General features: G+C 49.4%; 1 protein-coding gene, 2 non-coding genes and 1 pseudogene across 3 annotated transcripts; 3 read left to right on the forward strand and 1 right to left on the reverse strand.

Annotated features, from left to right (window-relative positions):
- Positions 1 to 205: 205 nt before the first annotated feature.
- Positions 206 to 22,497, reverse strand: ARF3 (ADP ribosylation factor 3). Its single transcript, XM_056120143.1, has 5 exons — positions 22,374 to 22,497; positions 2,911 to 3,148; positions 1,793 to 1,903; positions 1,462 to 1,586; positions 206 to 601 (listed from the first exon to the last, which is right to left on the reverse strand). Exons 2-5 carry the CDS (start codon positions 3,056 to 3,058, stop codon positions 440 to 442), a joined length of 546 nt encoding a protein of 181 aa, XP_055976118.1. The 5' UTR covers positions 3,059 to 3,148; positions 22,374 to 22,497; the 3' UTR covers positions 206 to 439.
- Positions 8,097 to 11,218, forward strand: LOC130029115 (metalloreductase STEAP1-like; annotated as a pseudogene).
- On the forward strand, positions 17,960 to 18,066 carry LOC130029366 (U6 spliceosomal RNA). Its single transcript, XR_008793319.1, has one exon. It is a non-coding gene; the product is annotated as a U6 spliceosomal RNA (small nuclear RNA).
- TRNAT-AGU (transfer RNA threonine (anticodon AGU)) lies at positions 19,177 to 19,250 on the forward strand. The gene has a single exon. It is a non-coding gene; the product is annotated as a tRNA-Thr (tRNA).

Genomic DNA, 22,497 nt, shown 5'->3' on the forward strand with positions numbered 1-22,497 from the left:
CACGCGCACACATGCACGCACAGAGAGGCCCGTGCAATTTCCACGAAGAACAGGGAGAAGGTGGCCAAGTAGAGGAACACAGGCAGAGGAGAGGAAGAGACTCGAGAGCCAGAGCCAAACGAAGCGAACAGAGAGAACCGACCCCACCCAATCCCACCCCCAGGAGCATCGGGGGAGGAGGTCACCCCATGAAACCATAACAACCTTATTTTTTGTTTGAAATCCAGTCAACTGGAATGATTCATCATTAGGACAGCAGTTAGGGACTGGCCATGTCGGCGGACAGAGGAAGGGGCGGGGAGGCAAGGCTCTTGGTGGGCATGCGGACATGATACCCAGGGCCCTGGCCACACTGGCACCAGGAGGAAGGGGCAGGGCGGGGGCAGGGGGACAGGAGATATGGGGGCGGGCGGGGCACTCGGGCGGGGCTGCCTGGCTCTCACTTCTTGTTCTTGAGCTGATTGGCCAGCCAGTCCAGGCCTTCATACAGCCCGTCCCCGCTGGTGGCACAGGTGGCCTGGATGTACCAGTTGCGGTGACGCAGGGAATGCAGGCCCAACTTGTCCGTGATCTCCGCGGCATTCATCGCGTTGGGCAAGTCCTGGAGCATGAGGGAAACACACACGAAAAGGAGGGTCAGGAACTTTTGAAGATCTCTCGAGTGCCCCTCGACCGAAGGTGTTGGATTCGCCTCTCTTCCTCAGGACAGTCGCCTAAGGAGCTGCTCTGCGTGGGGGACTGTCCCCTAAGGAGACTGCTGGATTCAGAGGCGCCACGATCCGGGACCCAAGGCATTAGAGGCCACTCACTCCACCAGGGGGCCAGAAACTAAATATGGAAGTATGGAAGCTGTGGGGTGGGAGCGAGGGGCCTCAGACTGAGCAGCCAGCAGACATGTCTGGCTGTGGGAACGAGGGGGTTCACTGTAAGGAGGACCGTAAAGGAGGGGCTCGAGGTGACAGGCCTCCTTTACCAAGCCCCGAGGAAACGTGACTAATAAAAGCCAGGGTGGGAGGGGGCCAGAGCGACAGGACAGCAGGTAAGGCGCTGGCCTTGCACGCGACCAACCTGGGTTTGATCCCCGGCACCTGATACGGTCCCTCAAGGACCATGGGGAGTGCAATGCGTATATATATATATATTTTTGGGGGGGGGGGTCACACCAGGCGATGCACAGGGCTTCCTCCTGGCTCTGCACTCAGGAATCACTCCTGGCAGTGCTCAGGGGACCCTATGGGACGCTGGGAATCGAACCTGGGTCGGATGCTTGCAAGACAAACGCCCTACCCGCTGTGCTATCTCTCCAGCCCCTCCTCCCAATATGTTTTTAAATAAATGAAAACCAAGGCCCAGGTGGGAGACTAGATGAGCGTGAGGAAGCCAACATTCCCCTCGCTTCCAGAACTGAGCTCCCCGGCGGTGCGCCTCGAGGCCCTCTCTCGGAGCCCGAGCGGGGATCACCTGCTTGTTTGCGAAGACAAGGAGCACAGCGTCCCGGAGCTCGTCCTCGGCCAGCATCCGCATCAGCTCCTCCCGGGCCTCATTCACTCGCTCCCGGTCATTGCTGTCAACCACGAAGATCAAACCTGGGGAGGCAGAACATGGGCTGTGCGTGGGCCACAGAGGGACCCCGTCCCCACTCCAAAAGCCAGCCCCCCCTTCCCCTCCAGGCATTTTCTCCCTCTCCTTTTTCTTGGGAGTTTCAGTCAGCAGGGAAAGGCGCAGCTGCTCAGACCAGGAGTCACTCTTGGCTAACACTCACTCACCCCACTTTAGTCCAGAACATCTCTACCTTGTGTGTTCTGGAAGTAGTGTCTCCAGAGAGGTCGAATCTTGTCCTGGCCACCCACATCCCAAACCGTGAAGCTTATGTTCTTGTATTCCACTGTCTCCACATTGAAACCTTTGGGAAAACAAACAAAACACGATAGCCATTTGGTCTCAAACACAAGGCCTGCAAGTGATGTCCCAGGGGGTCTGTTCCCGCTGCCCCCAGCTTGGGCATGAGCCCAGCAAGAAAAAGAAATGTCAGGGGCTAGAGCGACAGTACAGCAGGCAGAGCGTTTGCCTTGCTCGTGGCTGACCCAGGTTCGATTCCCAGCATCCCATATGGTCCCCGAGTACCTCCAGGGGTAATTCCTGAGCGCAGAGCCAGGAGTAACCCCTGAGCATTGCCAGCTGGGACCCAAAAAGCCAAAAAGAAAAAAAAAAAAAGAAAGGAAATGTCATGCGTTAGGTCTGGTATTACTTGGCCCAGTGGCCTAAAGCCCAGAAAACAAGCCCAAGAGAAGTGTTTAGGGGGCCTGTGACCAACAGAAGGGACAGAGGGGCCGGGTAACGTGAGGCCACCTTTCCCATCACTCTGTCTTCAGCTCTCCCACCCAGGCAGAACCGGCTCTGTCCCGACTACGCAGCGCCTCGGTGCGGCAGGGCAGCGAGGCAGAAGACAAAGACGTGAGCTACGTTCCTAGAGCCCCGAGCGCGGAGCCAGCTGTGGGTGATGCGCCGCAGACCCAGCTGCAAGGCCAGACTCACTCCCGCAGGCAGGTCTAACCAGGACCGGGGCCACCGAGGATCTGCAATGAAGCAATTCCACACCTCTGGCAGGAACATCAAAGCCCTTCACCTGCTCTCCAAACAACAGAGAACAAACCAGCTCAGTGCCTGCAGGCAGCTGCTGAGTGCCAGGCTGCGGAAGTTCCCGCCTCAGAGAGAACTGGCGGGCAAACGGCTGCCCAGCACCTGCTGGTAAGGAACCAAGCTTCCCTGAAGCCCACAAGCTGTATGGACTTGCCTGGGGAGAAGAGGCCAGGTTAGGGGGGCGGGGGGCGGGGGTGAGCGGGGACGGGAGTTGCATCCAGGAACAGGTCACTGTCGGCATGGAAACCTGCATCCAATCTGTACGCTTACCGATGGTGGGTATGGTGGTGACGATCTCCCCCAGTTTCAGCTTGTAGAGGATGGTGGTCTTTCCTGCAGCGTCCAGGCCCACCATCAGGATGCGCATCTCCTTCTTCCCAATCAGGCTCTTGAGAAGGTTTCCAAAGATATTCCCCATGATTCCAGCTGCTTTCCGAGGACAGCAGAGCCCAAGAGGGGGCACCAGCAGTCTGGTTTGGGCCTGGTCCCTGGTCAAGAGGACTTGATCCTAGACAAAGAGAAATAAATGCATTCACTCATCTGCTTGCCCGGTTCCGTGGGGTCTGCTCAAGTCCCGAGTCGCATTCACTCCCGACAAACTGACAGCCTGAGGAGAGAGGAAGCTGAAGGCCCAGCCAGACACCACTCGAGCCTTTGGGAGCACAGACAAAGATACGATCACTCGGAACCCGAGCTCTGCCAGTAACTGACCTAGGCAGCTCTGGGAAGTTACTGCTCCTGTGTACTGCAGCACCTGTCACTGGTGGAGGTTGAACAAGATGATTTCTAAAGTCCCTTCCGTTGTGACACTGTTACCCAAGGCACACGATCATTCATGCCTCTCCTTACCCTGAGGTTTCTGGAAAGGGGAGGAGAGGACAGAGTGGAATGAGTGGCGGCTCTCTGTGACTCCTGACAAAGTTGGGGCTTGCCAAGTTCCCAAGGTTTATGCTCTCTATTCGAAGCAAGTGACTGTGTCCTCCCTTCGTAGACTGCAATCCCACCTTCCTTCTGCACACAACAACATGAAAAAGGAAGAGACAAGAGAGCAGCAGTCCTAAGAGACCGACCCTCTATTCTGCAACGTCGGCATTCAAGTTCCGGCTGCCCATTCCGCAGCGCCCCCAGTTGGGAGGTGAGGCGTGAGAGGTTAGCCTCATCCTCACCCATCGGATCTCTTCCACTCTCCCTTGCTTGATGTTTATTCTCCAGCCCTTTCCCACCTCAAGGAAAGAGTAGTCAGGGGCAGAAGAGACAGCAGAGTGGGTAGGGCATTCGCTGGATTCCATCCCTAGCATCCCAGGGTTCCTTGAGCACCACCAGGAATAATTCCTTAGTGCAGAGCCAGGAATAACCCCGGAGCACTGCCGGGTATGGGCCAAAAACAAGCAAACAAAAAATTAATCATTTAATTAAAAAGGAAGAAAAGAAAAAGAGTATTTGCTGTTTATACTTGCTACTTAGTCTGCTGGGAAGGAAAGCTCTACTTGCAAATAGCCACCATAACTCATTCTCTCACTTCCTTTTTAGATCACCTCATCAGAGGTCTTCTATCCACCTAGGACTTCATTTTCTCCCCCCCCCGCCCCATTTATTCCACCTGTATTCTTCATAGCACTTAATACCACCTGACACATTACATATTCATTCCTTGCTATATTATTTTCTGTATCCTACTATAAATGTCACCTCCTTACCTAATTCGTTCACGGCTGTGTTCCTGGGAGCTCGGCCAGTGCCTGGCACACAGGAGGTGAAAAACTAAACGCACTCTCAGCTACTTCTACTGACCCCACTAGCAGCACCTCAAGGGACACTTACCACACACTAAAGCCTGCTGAAAGAATAAAGGGAACAGAGAGCACCACTGTGAATGTAGGGACAAAACGTCTACAAGCTGCCCCAACGGCCAAGATAAGAATCGTTCAATCTCTCTTCTTTCTCCATGGTATGAGACAACCAAAAAAGGCATCTCTGAAACAATAAAATGGGGGTTCAGAATCCCCCGTACCAGCCAGTTCTCTGTGCCTGCAGGAGACATGCGTCAGTGGGTAGCTTACTCAGCAATCACCATATGCCAGCAGCTGGCATTCTGTATAGAGTCTGGTAGACAGACACAGAAACACACACACACGCACGCACGCCAACTCTTAGCAGGCAAAGGAACAGGTCAAGGCACAGTGCACCCAAACCAAACTGTAAAAGGTGGATGAAGAATCTTATTTACAATCTAAAAGAGGTTGGAGGTTAGTTTGTTGGGTTTTTTTTTTCCCTCCAAAAAAACTCAGTTTGCAGAAAACTCCACACTAGTACAAAGGAGCCAGATCAACAGCCCCTGGAGACCAAAGTACTAGTTTAAAAAAAAAAAGAAGAAGAAGAAGAAACCAGAAACAATGAAAGCTTATGGAGTGTTTCATCTTCAAAGGCCTCCCTAGAATCCCGCCAATGGGCCAGGTGTGATGCACCTGATAGGCTCCCCTGATGAGCCCTGCCCGCAACCTGGAGGGAACACACTCCGGGAGAGGGCCTGCCTCAACTGTAGGACTCCAGAGCAGCCAAGGCGCCTGCTACCACCCTCCCTCAACCCACCCAAGCAGATTCCCAAGATCCCTGAGGCAGTAATAAGAGGATATCATACGAGCCACGCTATGAAACGCAGATGCCACCGAGCTTGGCCATCTGCAGCAGTTAGACTTCCTGTTCTACTACCATGACCTCCAGGAAGGTAATCTTCCTCTGCTTTTCTAGTCTCTTTTTCTTCTCTCTTACCCAAGTGTTCCCCCCTTCAGTCCCAGACAATGCTTTGCTCTAAAGGTTAGATAGGCTTTGGCCTGTTCTGAGTGGCATAACATGTGGTATGAATTCAAGACACATTCATTTATCTTGACATTCTTTATGACTGAACTATTGCTAGTTAAATGATTATCAAATGTGAGCACATCAGTGGCTGAAAATATCCATTGTCCAGAACACGCAACCACACTATCCTTAATTTGGCTTCACACTATCCTTCTATCAGGCGAATCCTGTTCAAAAGCTGACCCTGGGAGCTAGCGAGATAGTACTGTGACTAAGGTGCTTGTCTTGCCCGGGTATCAAACTGAACAAGCCCAGTTTAATTCTGACACTATGTATGGCCCCTCCAGGCACCACCGGGAGTGATTCCTGAGACGATACCACCAGAAATAGCTCGAAAATTACTACCAGGTAAGGCCCCTCAAAAAAACAAAAAGAGCCACTGATCCCAGGGTCACACTTATTTCTTACTGACACGTCACATCATGGCAGTTAATAAAGGCCCTGAATTAACTACCGTGTGGAGCATTCTCCTTTCATGTCTGTACATTCACTGTGGCCCCAATTTCACTCTGTTCTCAGCCCTCGTGCCAAGCCCCCTTAGTTCAGTCCTTTACAGGGGGCTGGGGATTGCACGGCAAGCATCCTACTGGCTGTACTGTCTCTGGCCCGCTACCAAGCACACTAGGAGATTAAAGCCTCATCTAAGGACGGCCTCACACCACTCTGCCCTCAAGCAAATACTTGGTATCTGTGTAACACAGAGAGGTGCCTAGATAGCCTGGCAATTCTTGGCCATTTCTCACACATATCTGACCCCGAGACAGGTTTGGAAACATCGTAATATGAACCGCAGATTAAAACTGGGGAAATGTTTTCTTCCCATACCCTATGGGACTGATAGATAACTGATGAAATGTCAAGGCCTTCAAATATAGAGCATAACTGTGTGTTTTTTAGTGGCCTCACTGCTAGCTCTCAGCTCAGGGGGTCACTCCTGGTGGGTCCAGCAGATCGTACAGAGTGCCAGGGATCAACCCGGTTTAGCCACAGGCAAAGCAAATACCCTTCCTACTGCACTATCTCTGCAGCCCCGTGATTCCTCTTTAATACAATCTGTAGGGCCGGAGCAGTAGTACAGTGGGTAGAGTGTTTTGCCTTGCATGCAGCCAACCTAGGTTTGATCCCCCACTTCCCACGTACTTCCCCAAGCACTGCCAGGAGCAATTCCTGAGTGCAGAGCCAGGAGTAACCGGAGCATCGCTGTTGTAACCGAGAAAGCAAAAAGTAAATGACCTCGCATGCTGGGGGAAAAGGCAGCACAGACAGAGAAGGGACCACCAAGTAAAGGGTGCTAGGAGGGCCCACTCGGGATGGGAGATGCAGAAAGTAGACTATAGACCAAACATGATAGACACTTAATACCTCTACTGCAAACCACTACACCCAAAAGAAGAGAGAGAACAAAAGGGAATGCCCTGCCACAGAGGCGAGGTGGGGTGGAGGGGATGGGGTGGGGGTGGTCAGAGGGATGCTGAAACCATTGGTGGTAGAAAATGGGCACTGGTGGAAGGATGGGTACTTGACCATTGTATGACTGAAATGCAAGCATGAAAGTTTGTAACTCTGTAACTGCACCACACAGCGATTCACTAATGAAAAATTAAAAAATGAAAGATAAGTATTTTTTTAAATAATACCATCTGTAACGGGCTGGAGTGATAGCAAAGCGGGCAAGGCATCTGCCTTGCATGAGGCTGACCCAGGTTCAATTCCTCCATGCCTCTTGGAGAGCCTGGCAAGCTACCCGGAGTACCTCGCCTGCACAGCAAAGCCTGGCAAGCTCCCCGTGACATATCTGATATGCCAGAAACAGTAACAACTAGTTTCACAATTTGTTGTAAAATGTTACTGGTGCCCACTGAGCAACATGCTACAGTGCTACTATCTGTAACATGATTTGATCCTGGGGCCAGAGCAATTACAGTGGGGACAGTGTTTGTCTTGCACGCAGCAGACCCAGGTTTGATCCCCAGCATTCCATATGGTCCCCCAAGGACCACCAGGAGTTAATTCCTAAATGCAGAGCAAGGAATAACCCTGAGCAATCCAACTGTGACCCAAAAAGAAAAAAAAAAACACAGTTTGATCCTAGATTCCTTGGAATGTTTCCTAATATACAATATAGCCAGTAATTACTCTCTTTCAATCCCAGATGGGCTGGAGCGATAGCATAGCAGGTAGGGCGTTTGCCTTGCATGCAGCCAACATGGCCGACCCAAGTTCGATTCCTCCGCCCCGCTCGGAGAGCCTGGCAAGCTACTGAGAGTATCTCGCCCTCACGGCAGAGCCTGGCAAGCTACCCGTGACGTATTTGATATGCCAAACACAGTAACAATTGTCACAATGGAGATGTTACTGGGCCCGCTCGAGAAAATAGACGAAGAACGGGAGGACAGTGACAGTGATAGTGAAAATCCCACGATGGAACTCAGATGTCAGTAGGGTAAACTCCATGGTTGGCAGAAACCAAAAATCTAAATCTAAAGTGGACAGGAGAGACAGTACAGGGATTAAGGTGCTTGCCTTGTACATGACACATGGTCCCTCAGCAGCACCATGGTGACCCCTGAGCATGAAGCCAGAGGCAGAACCTGACCATGGTCAGGTGTGGGCCAAACCTCCCCCCCACAAAAAAAAAAGAACTAAAGTTGGTATCTCAAGACAATATCCCTGGAACAAGGGATAGCAGAGCAGGTGGGGCACTTGCCTTGCACACACTAACCCAGTTTCAATCCCAGCCACCACATATGGTCTCCAGAGCAGCATGTGTGATGATCCCTGATCAGGAGTAAGCCCTGAGCACTGTCTGGTGTAGCCGAAAACAAAAAAAAAGAATAATATGCTAAATATCTATTTTATTTTTATTTTTTGCTTCTTTTTGGGTCACACCTGGCGATGCACGGGGATTACTCCTGGCTCTGCACTCAGGAGTTATTCCTGGCAGTGCTCAGGGGACCATATGGGATGCTGGGAATCGAACCCAGGTCGGTCGCGTGCAAGGCAAATGCCCTACCCGCTGTGCTATCTCTCTAGCCCCTAGATATCTATTTTAGAGTCATAAAATTTGTTATCAACGTCAGGGACATGGCTCAGCGTACAAAGACCTGAGTTTGATTCTCAGTACAGTGTATCCCAAGTGCCATCTAGCGAGGCCCTGGTCCTCTGCCCCAGTACTGGACTATCAGGCCCACGCATCGGACCAAGCACTGCCAGGTACTCCCAAGAACTCTGGATGTAGCACTTACTTTTCTAAAAAGTCATTCATGGAAAAGATAGTGATAGGAGCTCTAAAGACATGTTAGTGACTCTGTGGGACAAGCTCACCGTCTGACCAACTGCCCCAAAGAACTACTCACTGCGTCCCATCTGCTGAGGGGCACGATCTGCTACAACTGCTACTCGGCACTTTGGTTTGTGCTGCCTGCAAGGTTGTGCCTTTCTCACTCCCCAGGTAGTGCCGAGAGTCACGGCCCAGTCTGCTCCCTACCAATTTCAGCGATGGAGGCACGTGTCCTGAGACACCTCGGAGAAGACTCCAGGCTAGTGCCACGGCCTCCTCTCCATGCTGCGTGAGTCGAGAGTCCCTTCAGACCTGCTGCCAGAGAGTGCACAGAAAGCAGCTTTGTCCCCGCCTCCCCCCGTAAACCTAAACTGAGCTATCACTATAGAAACACTATTTTTAGCACAACCCATGGAGCAAATCAATCCAATTTAAAGGGTCTGCCTGTATTGAGTCTCCTTAGTGCAGCTGGCCTGTGACCTCTGTAAATGGTCCAAGTTTTTGTCTCAAGAGCACTGTCATCAGCACACTAAAACTCTTGCATCAGTATCTCAATGACTTCTTCTGGGTTCAAGGATTTCCCAAAGCCAAGGAACACTTTCTGATATCAGCGTCCATCCATTCATCAAACACTTCTTGGGACTGGAGACATATTTCAAGGGGATGAAGCACATGTTTTGAATGTAGGAGCCCTGGGTTCAATCCTTAGCACCAACCACTGATTGGCATCCGGGTACAGTGCCCAAGCCACACTGACTCGGGGATAGAGAGGGGAAGGCAGACAGCTTTCACCTTCATGAAACTCACGTCAATGGGAAGCTAAAAGTAACAAAACAGTGTAGAGCGCAGGATATTCGGAGACAGAGAGAGCTAGGGCAGCTCAGATCTGAGGGTAAAGGGGGATGCCTAGAAAAGACTGTCAGGTCTTCCCTTGAGCAGACAACTGAAGGAAGACTAGGAAGCAACAGATAATAAAGAGGGAATGGAGAAGAAACAGCATGGACATATAAAGACAAGTTAAGGATACTACTTTTTTATTAGCCAAGTCAGGTACAAAGAGGAGATAGCTGACTGAGGCTGAAAAGATAAGCATGGGTTAAATAACGAAGAGTGAGGGTGCTCGCCTTGCACATGTATGACCGGGCTCAATCCCTGGCACTCTGTTTAGTTCCCCGAGTCTGCCATGAGTAAGAGAGTCTTCCTGAGCACAGAGCCAGGAATAACGCCTGAGCACCAGTTAAGTGTGGCCCAAAAGAGAATCATAAAAAGAGTTAAAAATCCATTGTCTCTCTAGATCGGGGCATCTGTTGCAAGTAGGACTTAGAGTCAGATCATGCCAGGGAAAGGGTGGCTGAATTCACACTACTTTACAGAACCCAAGGAGAGCAAACAAAACATCACAAACCAAGAACATTGGGAGACGAAGTCTAGAACTTTAGATGACGATTCTTCGAATAAAGATTCAGGAGATTCCAGCATGTTGTGGTTTTAGACGAGGAACAAACTTTGATATGAGTGCTTCAACAAGACTTCTTTCCAAGGTGGTGCTAACCACTTGGAAAGTGTTGGGCCTGAGTGACAGTGCAGGAGGTAAGGTGCTTGCCTTATACTCGGTCGACTCGGATTTTATCTCCAGCAGCCAATACATACTGTTTCCTCAGCACTGCCAGGAGTGATTAATGAGTGGAGAAACAGAAGTAACCCTGGAATGTCAGGTGTGGCCCAAAAACAAAATGAAACAAAACCTGCTGCTGTTTCAGCCTGACATTCATTTATACTCTAGTGAGAGAGGTCATTTACCCTTACGTCACATCCCATCAACAATATTTTTCTAGACTTCCAACCTTGGTCCTCAACAAAGTTTAATTTCTTAAGTGGTGCAAAGTGGGCTTCTCAGCTTCCTTTGCCATACTGCATGCAATTTAGTTTGTCCTAGCCAATAAGGTGATCCTACAGATCCATGCTGTCAACCTGGGCACATACACAGGTTCAACAAAAGAGAAAATGCCTGGATTGAGGATGATGTTTGGAGAATGGAAATCTATCTATCTCTGGATTATGGCATTTGCATTATTGGCTTTTAGCTGTGACACTTATCTGTGAGCGAATCAATGACATGAAGAAATTTGACTATTTTCAGAGTGATTCATGGATTGTTACCCTTATTGTTCGCACAATACATACACTTTTTGTCTAGAATAAATGGATAGATGGGAAGTTATTTATATGGTGCACACCTCCATCTTTTACACAGCTATTTTTCTTCCGATTACTGTCCTGATGGATAAAGCAATACTGTTCCTACCGTATTTCAGGAAGAAGATCCCGAAGATCAAATGTGGTTGAGAAGGTGCCACCAAAATTAATAAGACTGCAATGTCCTCTCACTTACAGAACAACTGTTTACATTCTTGCTCAGTATTGATAGATTTACCATGAACATTTCAAATCTGTATAGTTTTTCTTTTCTTTTTTTTTTTTTTTTGCTTTTTGGGTCATACCCGGTAAGGCAAAGGGATTAACTCCTGGATCATGCACTCAGAAATTACTCCTGGCAGTGCTAGGGGGACAATATGGGATGCTGAGAATTGAACCCGGGTCGGCAGCATGCAAGGCAAACGCCCTACCCACTGTGAACTTGCTCCAGCCTCAATCAAATCTATCATTTTTTAATAAAAAGATGTTGAGGATCTTAATGGACCATGAGTTTGAAATATGTATTTTCTTGAAAAATCAAAACAAAGCCTTTAGCACTTTGTTTTTTTCTTTTTGGGTCACACCCAACAATGTTCAGAAATTACTCCTGGCTCTGCACTCGGAATTACTCCTGGCAGTGCTCAGGGGACCATATGGGATTGAACCTGGGTCAGCTGCATGCAAGGCAAACATCCTACCCACTGTAGTATCGCTTCAGCCCCAGCCTTTAGGACTTTTTATAATCAGTAATGCTAAGCATAACAACAGTATCTTGATTTATCATAGACTCAAACTCTTGTAATATGTACTATCTCAAAAAGAAAAAAAAGCCACTCTTCAGGGGGCTGTGACAGTAAAGCGGATAGAATGTTTGCCCTGTACACCGCCAAATCCAGGTTCAATTCCCGGCATCCCATATGGTCCCCCAATTACCAGGAGTAATTCCCGAGTGCAGAGCCAGGAATAACCCCATGCATAGCTTGGTGTGGTTCAAAAACAGAAAAACAAAAGCCATTCTGAGTCTGTGACCAGGTGTGTGCTTTATGAAAACTATTCTGGCAGTTTAGGGCATAAATTAGGGAGGCAAAGAGACCTCTTAAGAGATACAGATAATACATGTGAGAAATCAAAAGTTCTTAACTGCAGGTGATAGCAGAGAGAGAGGATGTATTTAAAACACCTAAATAGTAGAATTCAAAGGATTCAATGGTCAATTATATTAAAAGAGTACAAGAGTCAAAGATGACGCCTAGATTTTCTCAGGTCTGAGCAATTTGTTGACAATTTTACCAGAAAGGAAATACCAGAGGAACAAATCTGGAAGTGATGCTGATGTTTTCGGACTACTGACTTTGAGAGGCTAAGGGAAGGATACTCGGAATAGTCTGGGTATTGGTAACCATCTGTGTAGATGCTAACTGGAACCAGAGAGAAATCATGCTGGGCATAATGGCAGCAGTTACTGGCAGCCTACTCAACACTCACTCTTCACCTTTCCTCTGACAAAACACTAGGGCCAGGAAGAGAACATGCGCAAGGTTCTGAGTTGATTCCTGGCCCTGTAATGCCTCCGAGTGTCTATTTTTAAGGAAAAGGGAAAATAAAAAAAAACAGGGGCCAAATCAGTAGTACAGTGGATAGGGTGCTTGCTTTGCACGAGGCTGACCTGGGTTTGACCCCCCACATCCAATATGTTCCTCCAAGCCTGCCAGGAGTAATTCCTGAGTGCAGAGCCAGGAGTAAGCCCTGAGCAACACTGGGTGTGGCCACACCCGACTCCCACACAAACCAAAAAACCAGGACCGCTAATTTTCAGGTGTTTGGGTGGAAGATGTCAGATACTCTTCCCAGTTCTAGGTATGAAGCTGTTCTATTTAAAGGCTGGAGCAATAGCACAGCGGATAGGACATTTACTTTGCATGCAACCAACCAGGGTTCGATTCCCAGCATCCCATATGGTCCCCCGAGCACCGCCAGGAGTGATTCCTGAGTAACCCCTGTATATCGCTGGGTGTGACCCAAAAAAGAAAAACAGAAAAAAGGAAAATTTGGGGACTGGAGAGTGGGGCGTTTTCCTTGCACGCGGCCGACCCGGGTTCGATTCCCAGCATCCCATATGGTCCCCTGAGGACCACCAGGAGTAACTCCTGAGTGCAGAGCCAGGAGTAACCCCTGCGCATCGCTAGGTGTGACCCACAAAGCAAAAAAAAAAAAGAAAAGAAAAGAAAAGAAACTGTTCTATTTAAGGGTTGGGGGGGTGAAGAATTCCGTCCACTGTTGTGACAATCATGAATGGTATACTAATAGTATACACCAGGGGTCTGATGGGAGCCCCTACAAAAATTTTTAGCAATCTTAAAAAGAGGACAGGGGCTGGAGTGATAGCACAGCAGGTAGGGTCTTTGCCTTGCACGTGGTTGACCCGGGTTCTATTCCCAGCATCCCATATGGTCCCCTGGGCACTGCCAGGAGTAATTCCTGAGTGCATGAGCCAGGAGTAAACCCTTTGCAATACAAGGTATGACCCCAAAAGCAAAATAATAATAATGATAATAAATAATAATAATAAAAAGAGGACACACTGGGGCCAGAGAGCATACAAAGTGCTTGCTTTGCCAGCAGTCAACCAGGATTCCATCCCCAGCACAATGTCTAAACCTTTGAGCAATTCCACATGTGTTCCCTGAACACAGAGCGAGGAGTAAGCCCTGAGCAAAGCTAAGAGTGATCCAGAAACAAAACCAAAAATTTATTTTTTAAAAAATTGTTTTTAAAGACAAAGCAACGTTCTTTTGTGTCTGGATGCTGATTTGAAAGGATGTAATGCTGGAATTGTTTGGGGAGCACACCCAGTGGTGCTCAGTGCTTAATCCTGGCTCTGTACTCAGGGATCACTCCTGCAACTCAAAGGACCATACGAAGCACTGGGGATCAAACCTGGATGAGCTAGGTGCAAGGCAAGCGACCTACACACTCTATCTTTCCAGTCCCAGGCCCTGGAATATTCTTAAGGCTAAGAAGGGACAGACAACTCTAGGATGTCAAACAAAGGGGCTGGAGCGATAGCACAGCCAGTAGGGCGTTTGCCCTGCACGCGGCCAACCCGGGTTCGATTCCCAGCATCCCATATGGTTCCCTGAGCACCGCCAGGAATAATTCCCGAGTGCAGAGCCAGGAGTAACCCCTGTGCATCGCCAGGTGTGACCCAAAAAAGCAAAAAATAACAAAGAAATGGAGAAAACTTAGGTTCTTAACACTGTAAAGTTGGTTGATTTAAAAAAAAAAGTATTCTATTCCTTCACCTGATGAAAGCTGCATAAAATTTCCTCCCTCCTTCCCTTTAGCCTTTCCTTCCTCCTTTCTTCCTACCTCACAACTCAATACCTGGAGAGCATGAGATGCTCAGGATGGAACCCTGCATGCAAAGCACATGCGACAGTCCTCCGAGCTATCTTCCTGGTCCCATTTTAACTTTACTTTGGGTGAGTTTTGTGTCACACCCAGGGATGCACAGGGATCGCTCTTGGCAAAGCAAGCATCCCTGTTTTCACCATTTTCAACTGTACAGTTCACTAGCATGAAGCACACTCACACTGTATGCACATAGCCTCGGGTTTCAACCTCAGCACCACGAAGCCCTCTGTTCTGCTGGGGTAGCCAAAAAAAAAAAAAAAAAAAGAAAGAGTCAGGTTTGATCCTGGCACCATGTAGGGTCAAAGAACGGCCAAGAGTAAGCAAAGAGTACTGCCAGGTGTGACCCCCAAAAAAAATAATAACAAAAAACCCTAAACACACAATAAAGTTATTTACTTTATTAAATAAAGTAAAATAAATAATAAACAAAAGCTTCCAGTTTACCTTATTCTTAGACTCTGATCAGTTTACAACTGCTCCACCGCCTGACACTGAATGGTTGGTACTGCAAGATTGCTTCAAAGCCCACGTATAGAGCCTGAGCCTTTCAAAACACTGTACTTTCCTAATTGCAAAATCGCTAACATTTCGAGGCTGGAGCGAAAGTACATCGGGAAAGTACATCGCCTTGCACGCAGCTGACCCAAGTTCTATCCCCAGTATCCCATATGGTCCCCTGAGCAGGCAGGAGTCATTCTTGAGTGCAGAGCCAGGAGTAACTCCTGAACATTGCCAGGAAGAGCCCCCCAACAAGCAAATAAAACCACCAAATCACTGAAATTAAAATGGTAGTTGGTATAAAATCTTAAAAAATAACCTTTGTGTGCTGCCCCTCCAAATCTGGACCCCTGTGCAGACCAAGGTACTGCCAGTGAACAGAGAAAACAGAAAGACATGATTTGGAGAGGCAGGCAGCCTGAAGAAATGAAAGTCAGGAACTGCCCACCTTGACCACTAAGAGCCCCATATATGGGAGCTAGCAAGAATATAGGGAAGGGAGGGGATAATGCCTTCTATGTGGTTGATCGTGGTTCAAGCACTTCGAGAAGTGACCCTGAGCACGGACAGGTGTGCTCCTCCCTCAAAAAAAAAAAAAGCCCTGCTCAAGAACCCAGCAGGATCCCCTAGCACCTCACACACACTTCTACTCCAGGACTCATCACAGTTCACTTCAGTCATGTTTTACTTTTCAAAGCTGGAACTTCCCGAATAACTGCCTTACTTCATTATAGGTCAGCTGGATACTGATCCCTTCTGTACTGATGAGCATAGGGTGGCTAGAGCTCTTAGGTCAGTCATCTCAGGTTGCAAGTGGATACGTCTGCTACCATTTTCTTTGCTTGCCATGAAGGGGGAAAAGTGAGGAAGTCCTTACTCTGAGCCCATTGCAAAAGGGACCATGCTTTATTCATGGCGTATGTCATCAGATCCCAGGAGCAAACCCTATCTGACTGATACGCTTCTGAGGAGCACGGATGGACTCAAAGTGGCCATATTTGTGAGCCTGCAGAAGACAGTACTCTCCAGGAGAGCCCCGGCCCTTGCTTGTCTCTGCTGTTTTCTAGAGCCCAAGGGCTCATTCGATAGGATCTGGGGCTCCTGGGGGTAGGGAGAACCACATGAGATCTTAGTGTGCCTCCTACTCACACCTACCTGCAGAGGCAGTTCCACTTCTGTTTTACGTTTTACACTTCAAACGAGATGGGGCTTTTTACACACAAAAAAAGAGGAGTTGGGAGAATGGAGCAATGGTATTAGGGTACAGTGCTTTCCTGGCACATGGCCAACCTGGGTTCAATCCCTGGAACCCCACATGGTGCCCTGAGCACTGCCAGGAATGATCCCGAAGTGCAGATCCAGGAGTAAGCCCTGATCATCATCACAGTGTGTGTGGGGGGGGGCGGGGGATAGACAAGGAGGGTTTGTTTAAGACAAAACCACTGTATTCTAAATCATGATGTCATTTAAACATTCAGGTTTGGGGCTGGAGCGATAGCGCAGTGGGTAGGGCGTTTGCCTAGCATGCGGCCCAACCCGGGTTTGATTCCCAGCATCCCATATGGTCCCCCAAGCACGGCCAGGGGTAATTTCTGAGTGTATGAACCAGGAGCAAGCCCTGTGCATCGCTGGGTGTGACCCAAAAAAGCAAAAAATAAAATAAAATAAAAAATAAACATTCAGGTTTGGGACCAGAGCAGTAATAGTACAGTGGGTAGGGCATTTGCCTTGCATGTGCTAACCCAGATTCAATCCTTAATACACTGTATAGTCCCCTAAGCACAGCCAAGAGAGATCCCTCAGCTTAGAGGCAGAAGTAAGCCCTGAACACCGCCAGGTGTGCACAGCCCCCTACCTATCCCAGGAGCAAAAAAAAAAAAATTCAACTTTGACACTCTCCTATGTAAGCTCATAAAAGAAGCGTCATGCCAGGCTCTCATCAGTTAGGAGTCCAAAGGGTTCATGAGATCTGCCACACCAAGGACCAAGTCATCTCACCTTTCTTCAGAACACTGGATATCAGTGGATCCACAAAACCTCCAGCCATTTCTTTCCTGATCCATTTGATGCAGCAAACTCTCGGCAGAAGTCCATGACAAAGCTCTAGCACATTCACAAAATCCTGGCCTCGGTTCTTTCTTTCCCAGCTTATGATAGAAAGCTCCCATACTTTTGTGCATTTCCAAGTGCTCCCCATGTCTTTTTATTTTTATAAAGCTTTCAGTTTTTGGCACTACCTATCAGTACCCTACCTATATTGCAACAAATTTCAGGAGAGAAAATAGACAAAATTCTAGACTCATCTTACAAGTCTGGCCTTAATACAGTACATTCTGAAACAATCAGAAGCAAACATTTCAAGAAGCTCTGATTAACCAAAGAGCCCAGCCTAGGTATCGGAGAGACAACTAACAGGCCTGACCATCTCCGTACCACAAAGGGTCCTGTGATCACTGCCAGGAGTAACTCCAGAGTACAGTACCAGGCATAACAAACAAAGAGAGCTTGGTCCAGGAAATGAAAATAGGGGACGTTGAAATACTGACCAAGACCTAAATAAAGGAGCCCAGGAATCTAAATCCCCAACAGAGGTTGGGGGGTAAGAGCCGCCTGTCATCTGCGTCACTGATCTTCGAGCACGAATACAGTTCTTAAGCCCCCATGTCCTAACACTGTATCCAAGTGGATGGTTCAGCCTTGCTCCAGCTTCACTCCCACTCAGACAGCAGGAGCTGCTTCTGTGAGGCTGATGCTGAAAAAAGACTTCACTGCTCAGAAGCCTACAGAACAGAAAATCATGGTAATAATCGCCTTCTACACAGACGCCTCAGGTGGCAAACTGTTCTTTTCAAAACCTCTCTCTGGGGCCAGCAGAGGCTGATCTGGATTCGATCCTCGGCATCTCAGATGGTTCTCCAAGCACTGTCACGACTGACTCCCAATTACAGAGCTCCGAGTAACCCCTGAGCATCACTGGGTTACTCCAAAATAAATAAAAACCAAAACCAGAAATAAATAAAAACCTCTCTCCATTAAGACATTCCTAGTGCTCGTATTAAGATTACTATGATGGTGCTCGCTTCGGCAGCACATATACTAAAATTGGAACAATACAGAGAAGATTAGCATGGCCCCTGCGCAAGGAGGACACGCAAATTCGTGAAGCGTTCCATATTTTTTACTGGTGGAGGGATGGGTACTCGATCCTTGTATAACTGAAACCCAAGCACAAAAATCTGTAAGTCTACAACTGTACCTCATGGTGTTTCACTAATGAAAATTAAAAAAAAAAAAAACCTCCCAAGAGAAAATGTACTGATTAAACTTAAAGATCTTTTTTAAAAAAATTACTATGATGAAACTCACTCACTGTATCACTGCCATCCCATAGTTCATTTACTCGAGCGGGCGCCAGTAACATCTCTATTCCTCCCAGCCTGAGATTTCAGCAGCCTCTCCTTACTCTCTTTCCCAAGGACTGGAGGCTCTTTCAGGGGCAGGGGAATGAGACCTGTTATCATTACTGTTTTTGGCAAATCAAATACGCCATGGGAGGCTTGCCCGGGTATTAGTAAGATATTTATTTGGGGCTTATTTATGTGCTTTGTATAATACTTGGTGCTTTGCATGTGTTGTGCCATTTAATTTTCATGACAATGCCACAAAGGAGGAATTATCATCATCATACTCTTCAGTAAGATAGGAATGAAGAAAATTAAGTACAATTTTGCCAAAATCATACCATTAAAATTATCATGAGGCTTTTTTCTTTCTAGAGAAACCCGTGTTCTCTCGAACATGTATGCCTCTCTCTCTCCCCTCAGACTTCTATAATTTCTTTCAATAAAAACCATTTTGTGGGGGTGTCTGAGAGATAATACTGCAGGTAAGGTGGTTGCCTTGCATGTGGCTGACCTGGGTTCAATCCCCAGCACCCCATATGATCCCCCAGGCCTGCCAGGAGTGATCCCTGAGTGCAGTGCCAAGAGTAAGCCCTGAGTACCACCAGGTATAGTCCCAAACAAAAAAGGGTATTTGGGTCAGGGTGACAGTATAGCAGGTAGGACAGCAGAGCAGGTGGGGCATTTGCCTTGCATATGGCTGGCTTGGGTTCAATCCCTGACATCCCATAGAGATTCCAAAGCACCACCAGGAGTAATTCGTGAGTGCAAAGCCAGGAGGAACCCCTGAGCACCGCCAGGTGTGTTCTAAAAACCAAACCAAACAAACAAAAAGCTCATTTCGTAAAGGAAAGATAGTACAACACTTGCCTTCCACATGGGAAACCCGGCGCCGTGGCTTAGCTGGTTAAAGCGCCTGTCTAGTAAACAGGAGATCCTGGGTTCGAATCCCAGCGGTGCCTACGGTATATTATTGGGCTGGAGCGATAGCACAGCGGGTAGGGCGTCTGCCTTGCACATAGCCAACATGGCCAACCCGAGTTCGATTCCTCCGCCCCTCTCAGAGAGCCCGGCAAGCTAACGAGAGTATTCGATATGCCAGACACAGTAACAACAAAGTCTCCAATGGAGACGTTACTGGGCCCGCTCGAGCAAATCGATGATCAACGGGAGGGCCTTTATTATTATGGGAAACCCAGATTTCATCCCTAGCATCCCACACAGTCCCCTGATCTCTACCAGGAGTGATCCCTGAGCACAAAGCCAGGTATGGTTTAAAAAATAAAAGTAAATATTTAAAATAAAGTTTTGCTTCACACAAACTATATATAAAACGTGAGACAGATTTTGATTCAACTGGGTATGGGGGGAGGGGACTGAGCCACACTCTTGAGTGCTCAGGGCCTAGTACTCCCGGCCACGGTCCTGGGAGTGGGGGGAGGGGAGTGAAGAATAAAGCAAGGGGAATCAAAGCGGGCCTCTCTCATGATCTCTGACCCTTGAGCTACTGCTATCTCACCCAAATAAGCCTAGTTTTGAAGAAGTTCCTCCCACAAATCCCACCCACTAACCTCTGAGTCCATTTCCTCTTACCATGACTCCTTAGAAGAGAGACTAGTAAAGATCAACACACACAATCCAACCCTTCATGAGCACCAACTCACTTTCACTCTTTTCAGCCTACTGCGGTCTCCGTTATGCTTGCATTAGCTATGATAATAGCAGCTACCAGTCACTGGCACCAGTTGTGCCAGTCACCACAGACATACTCCGGTACCTCCTTGTAATCTGCAGGATCCCAAATGCAGACATTCTGAAAGACTTAACATCGAATGGAAAGAGCCCCGTGACTACACTGGCGAAACAGGAGGCCTAGAATTTCAGATAAAGGCTGTGTCGGTGGAGACGTAACAGAGTGGGGAAGGTGTTTACCTTACATGTGCCTGATCCAGGTTTGATCCCCAGCACCCATTTTGGTGTCCTGTGGTCTGCAGTGATCCAGAACACAGCACAAGGACAGAGTGGACCAAAAACAAACGAACAACAAAATTGTGTTGTAATAATATTTCTCTGTCTCCATTTTTTTGGGGGGCTACATCCAGCTTGCTCAGAGCTTACTGCTGGCTTACTTCTGGCTGTGCTCAGGGATCACTCCTGGCAGGCTCAGAAGACTCTCATGTAAGGCAAGTGCCCTACTACTACTGCGACAGCCTCTCAAGATCTTAGTTTCCGTTATTCATTCCAGTTCTGTGCGCCTTAGGAAAGTGGAGAAATCAAGACCTTTTAATTACAGAGGCTTAAGAGTATCTCCAGTTGTGAACTGCTTTCACTTAATCACTTAACTTCCCGTTAGTCGTTGATTTGCTCGAGCGGGCACCAGTAACGTCTCCATTTGTCCCTGTCGCGTGCTAGTGTAGCCCAATGGCATCTGTGAACTGCTTTGTAAAAATTAAATTAAAAAAAGACTGTCTCTAGTCCTTGCTGTCACACACCATCCTGCTGCCTTTTTTCTTTACACTGCGGTTAGAAGAGTTTTGAATTCTAACCATTCACAGCCTGTATTCAACTACGAGTGCCTACTCTGTGCACGGGCAATGTGGGACATACGAGTGACATCGAATTCTGGCACTCAAAGAGAACTAGATTCTTTGGAAAAGCAACAGAAAAATCTGATCATGCAAGCCAATAATTCTATGCAGGGAGAAAGGACACAGGTGAATGTGATACACTGGGTCCATCTACATCCAAGTCCAACGATTCAATCTGGGAAAAGGTGATCTCATCTGGTTCCGTCTCTCCGAAGGAGCTTTCACAGATACAGCTACTCAAACTCGGGTCGAACGTGCAGCCCACTGAGCCACAGCCAGTCCCAGCAAATGGACAAAATGACCCCAGAAGCTCAAGACAAAATGGCAGCAAAGAGTGTCACCACCAGATCCGGGAGAGGGAAGGCTGCCTGCAGACTCTGCCCCGTCGCGGGGGCCACGCAATCAGACGCCAGCAGCAGCTCTCCTGCCCATAAAACTTTCATGCACGGACCAGGGGCGAGCCACTCGACAGCAGCAGGCAGGTTTCCAGTTACCCTTCTTCCTCCCACTGGGGTAACCTCGCTCTGTCTTCTCACTCCGGACCACAGAAAGCTCCTCTGGGCAAGGTCGGGAGAGCGGCAGGGACACAAATCAAGCGAGGAGGGGCACTCCCTCGGAAAGCAGCCACTACCGACTCTGCTCGCTAAGGGGCACGCCACCTCCCCCTCGGTCCCTCAAGCACTGGTGTAAGCAAAGGCTCCATTTTCTGTTCCGGGAATCCTGGTACTTCCTAAAGAAAGAGAGCGGATTGGAAGACACGAACTCAGAGTCAGCGACGAGATGCGCCCTCCTCTCGAGACCGCCCCCGCTGCGCCTGGGGGAGGAAAGCACCACCTCTCCCTCTCCCTCCCTCTCCCTCCCTCTCTCTCTCTCTCTCCCCCCCCCCCCAGCCAGCCCGGCGCCCCCTCCCCCGCCGGCCTCCTCGCCCCTGCCCCCACCTGCCGACCCCTGCCCTCCCTGCAGCCTCCCTAGAGCAGAGGGCGCACCCTCCGACCGCCCTGACGGCTCCCCCCACGCACCCCCGCCCCAAGGCGGGGGCAGATGACGGGCTCGCCTCTGCCAGCCTTTTTTTTTTATTATTATTTCCCCCCCGTCTCCGATCTCCAGTTCCAGAGGCAGAGGGGAAAGGAGCAGGGGAAAAAAAAAGCCGTTTTCTCTAGCCCTGAAACAGGAAAAGGAGCCCCGAAACGGCTCCGCCGCGCCGCCCCCGCGCCCCCGGACCCGCTCCCCGACCCGGCCCCTCCGAAGCCCGATCCGCGGGCCCGGCGGACCGCGCGGGGCCTGGGGTCGCCCCCGGGCGCGGCAGAGGACGCCTCGCCGGGCGCCCCCCCCCCCCAGATCCGCGTCCTTCAAGCGCGGGGGCAGGAGCGGGGCCGGCCCGGCGCCCCCTCGGCGCGCTCGGAGCGGGCGGGCGCGCCGCCGCCGGCCGATCGAGCGGGGGTCCCGGCCTCTCGGCCCGGCCCGTCCTCCGGGCCCCGCCTTCCCCGCGGCCCTCACCTGTCCCCGCTCCCAGCTCCGCCGCCGCGGCCGTCGCCTCCTCCCGCTCGGGCTCCGCTCGGCTCCCGCTCGGCGCCCGCCGGCTCCCCCAGCCCACGCCGCTCCGGCTGCTCCCCCGGCCCCG

Source organism: Sorex fumeus, unplaced genomic scaffold (genome assembly GCF_029834395.1).
Source record: "Sorex fumeus unplaced genomic scaffold, SorFum_2.1 ptg000042l, whole genome shotgun sequence".
In the NCBI taxonomy this organism is placed as follows: domain Eukaryota; kingdom Metazoa; phylum Chordata; class Mammalia; order Eulipotyphla; family Soricidae; genus Sorex; species Sorex fumeus.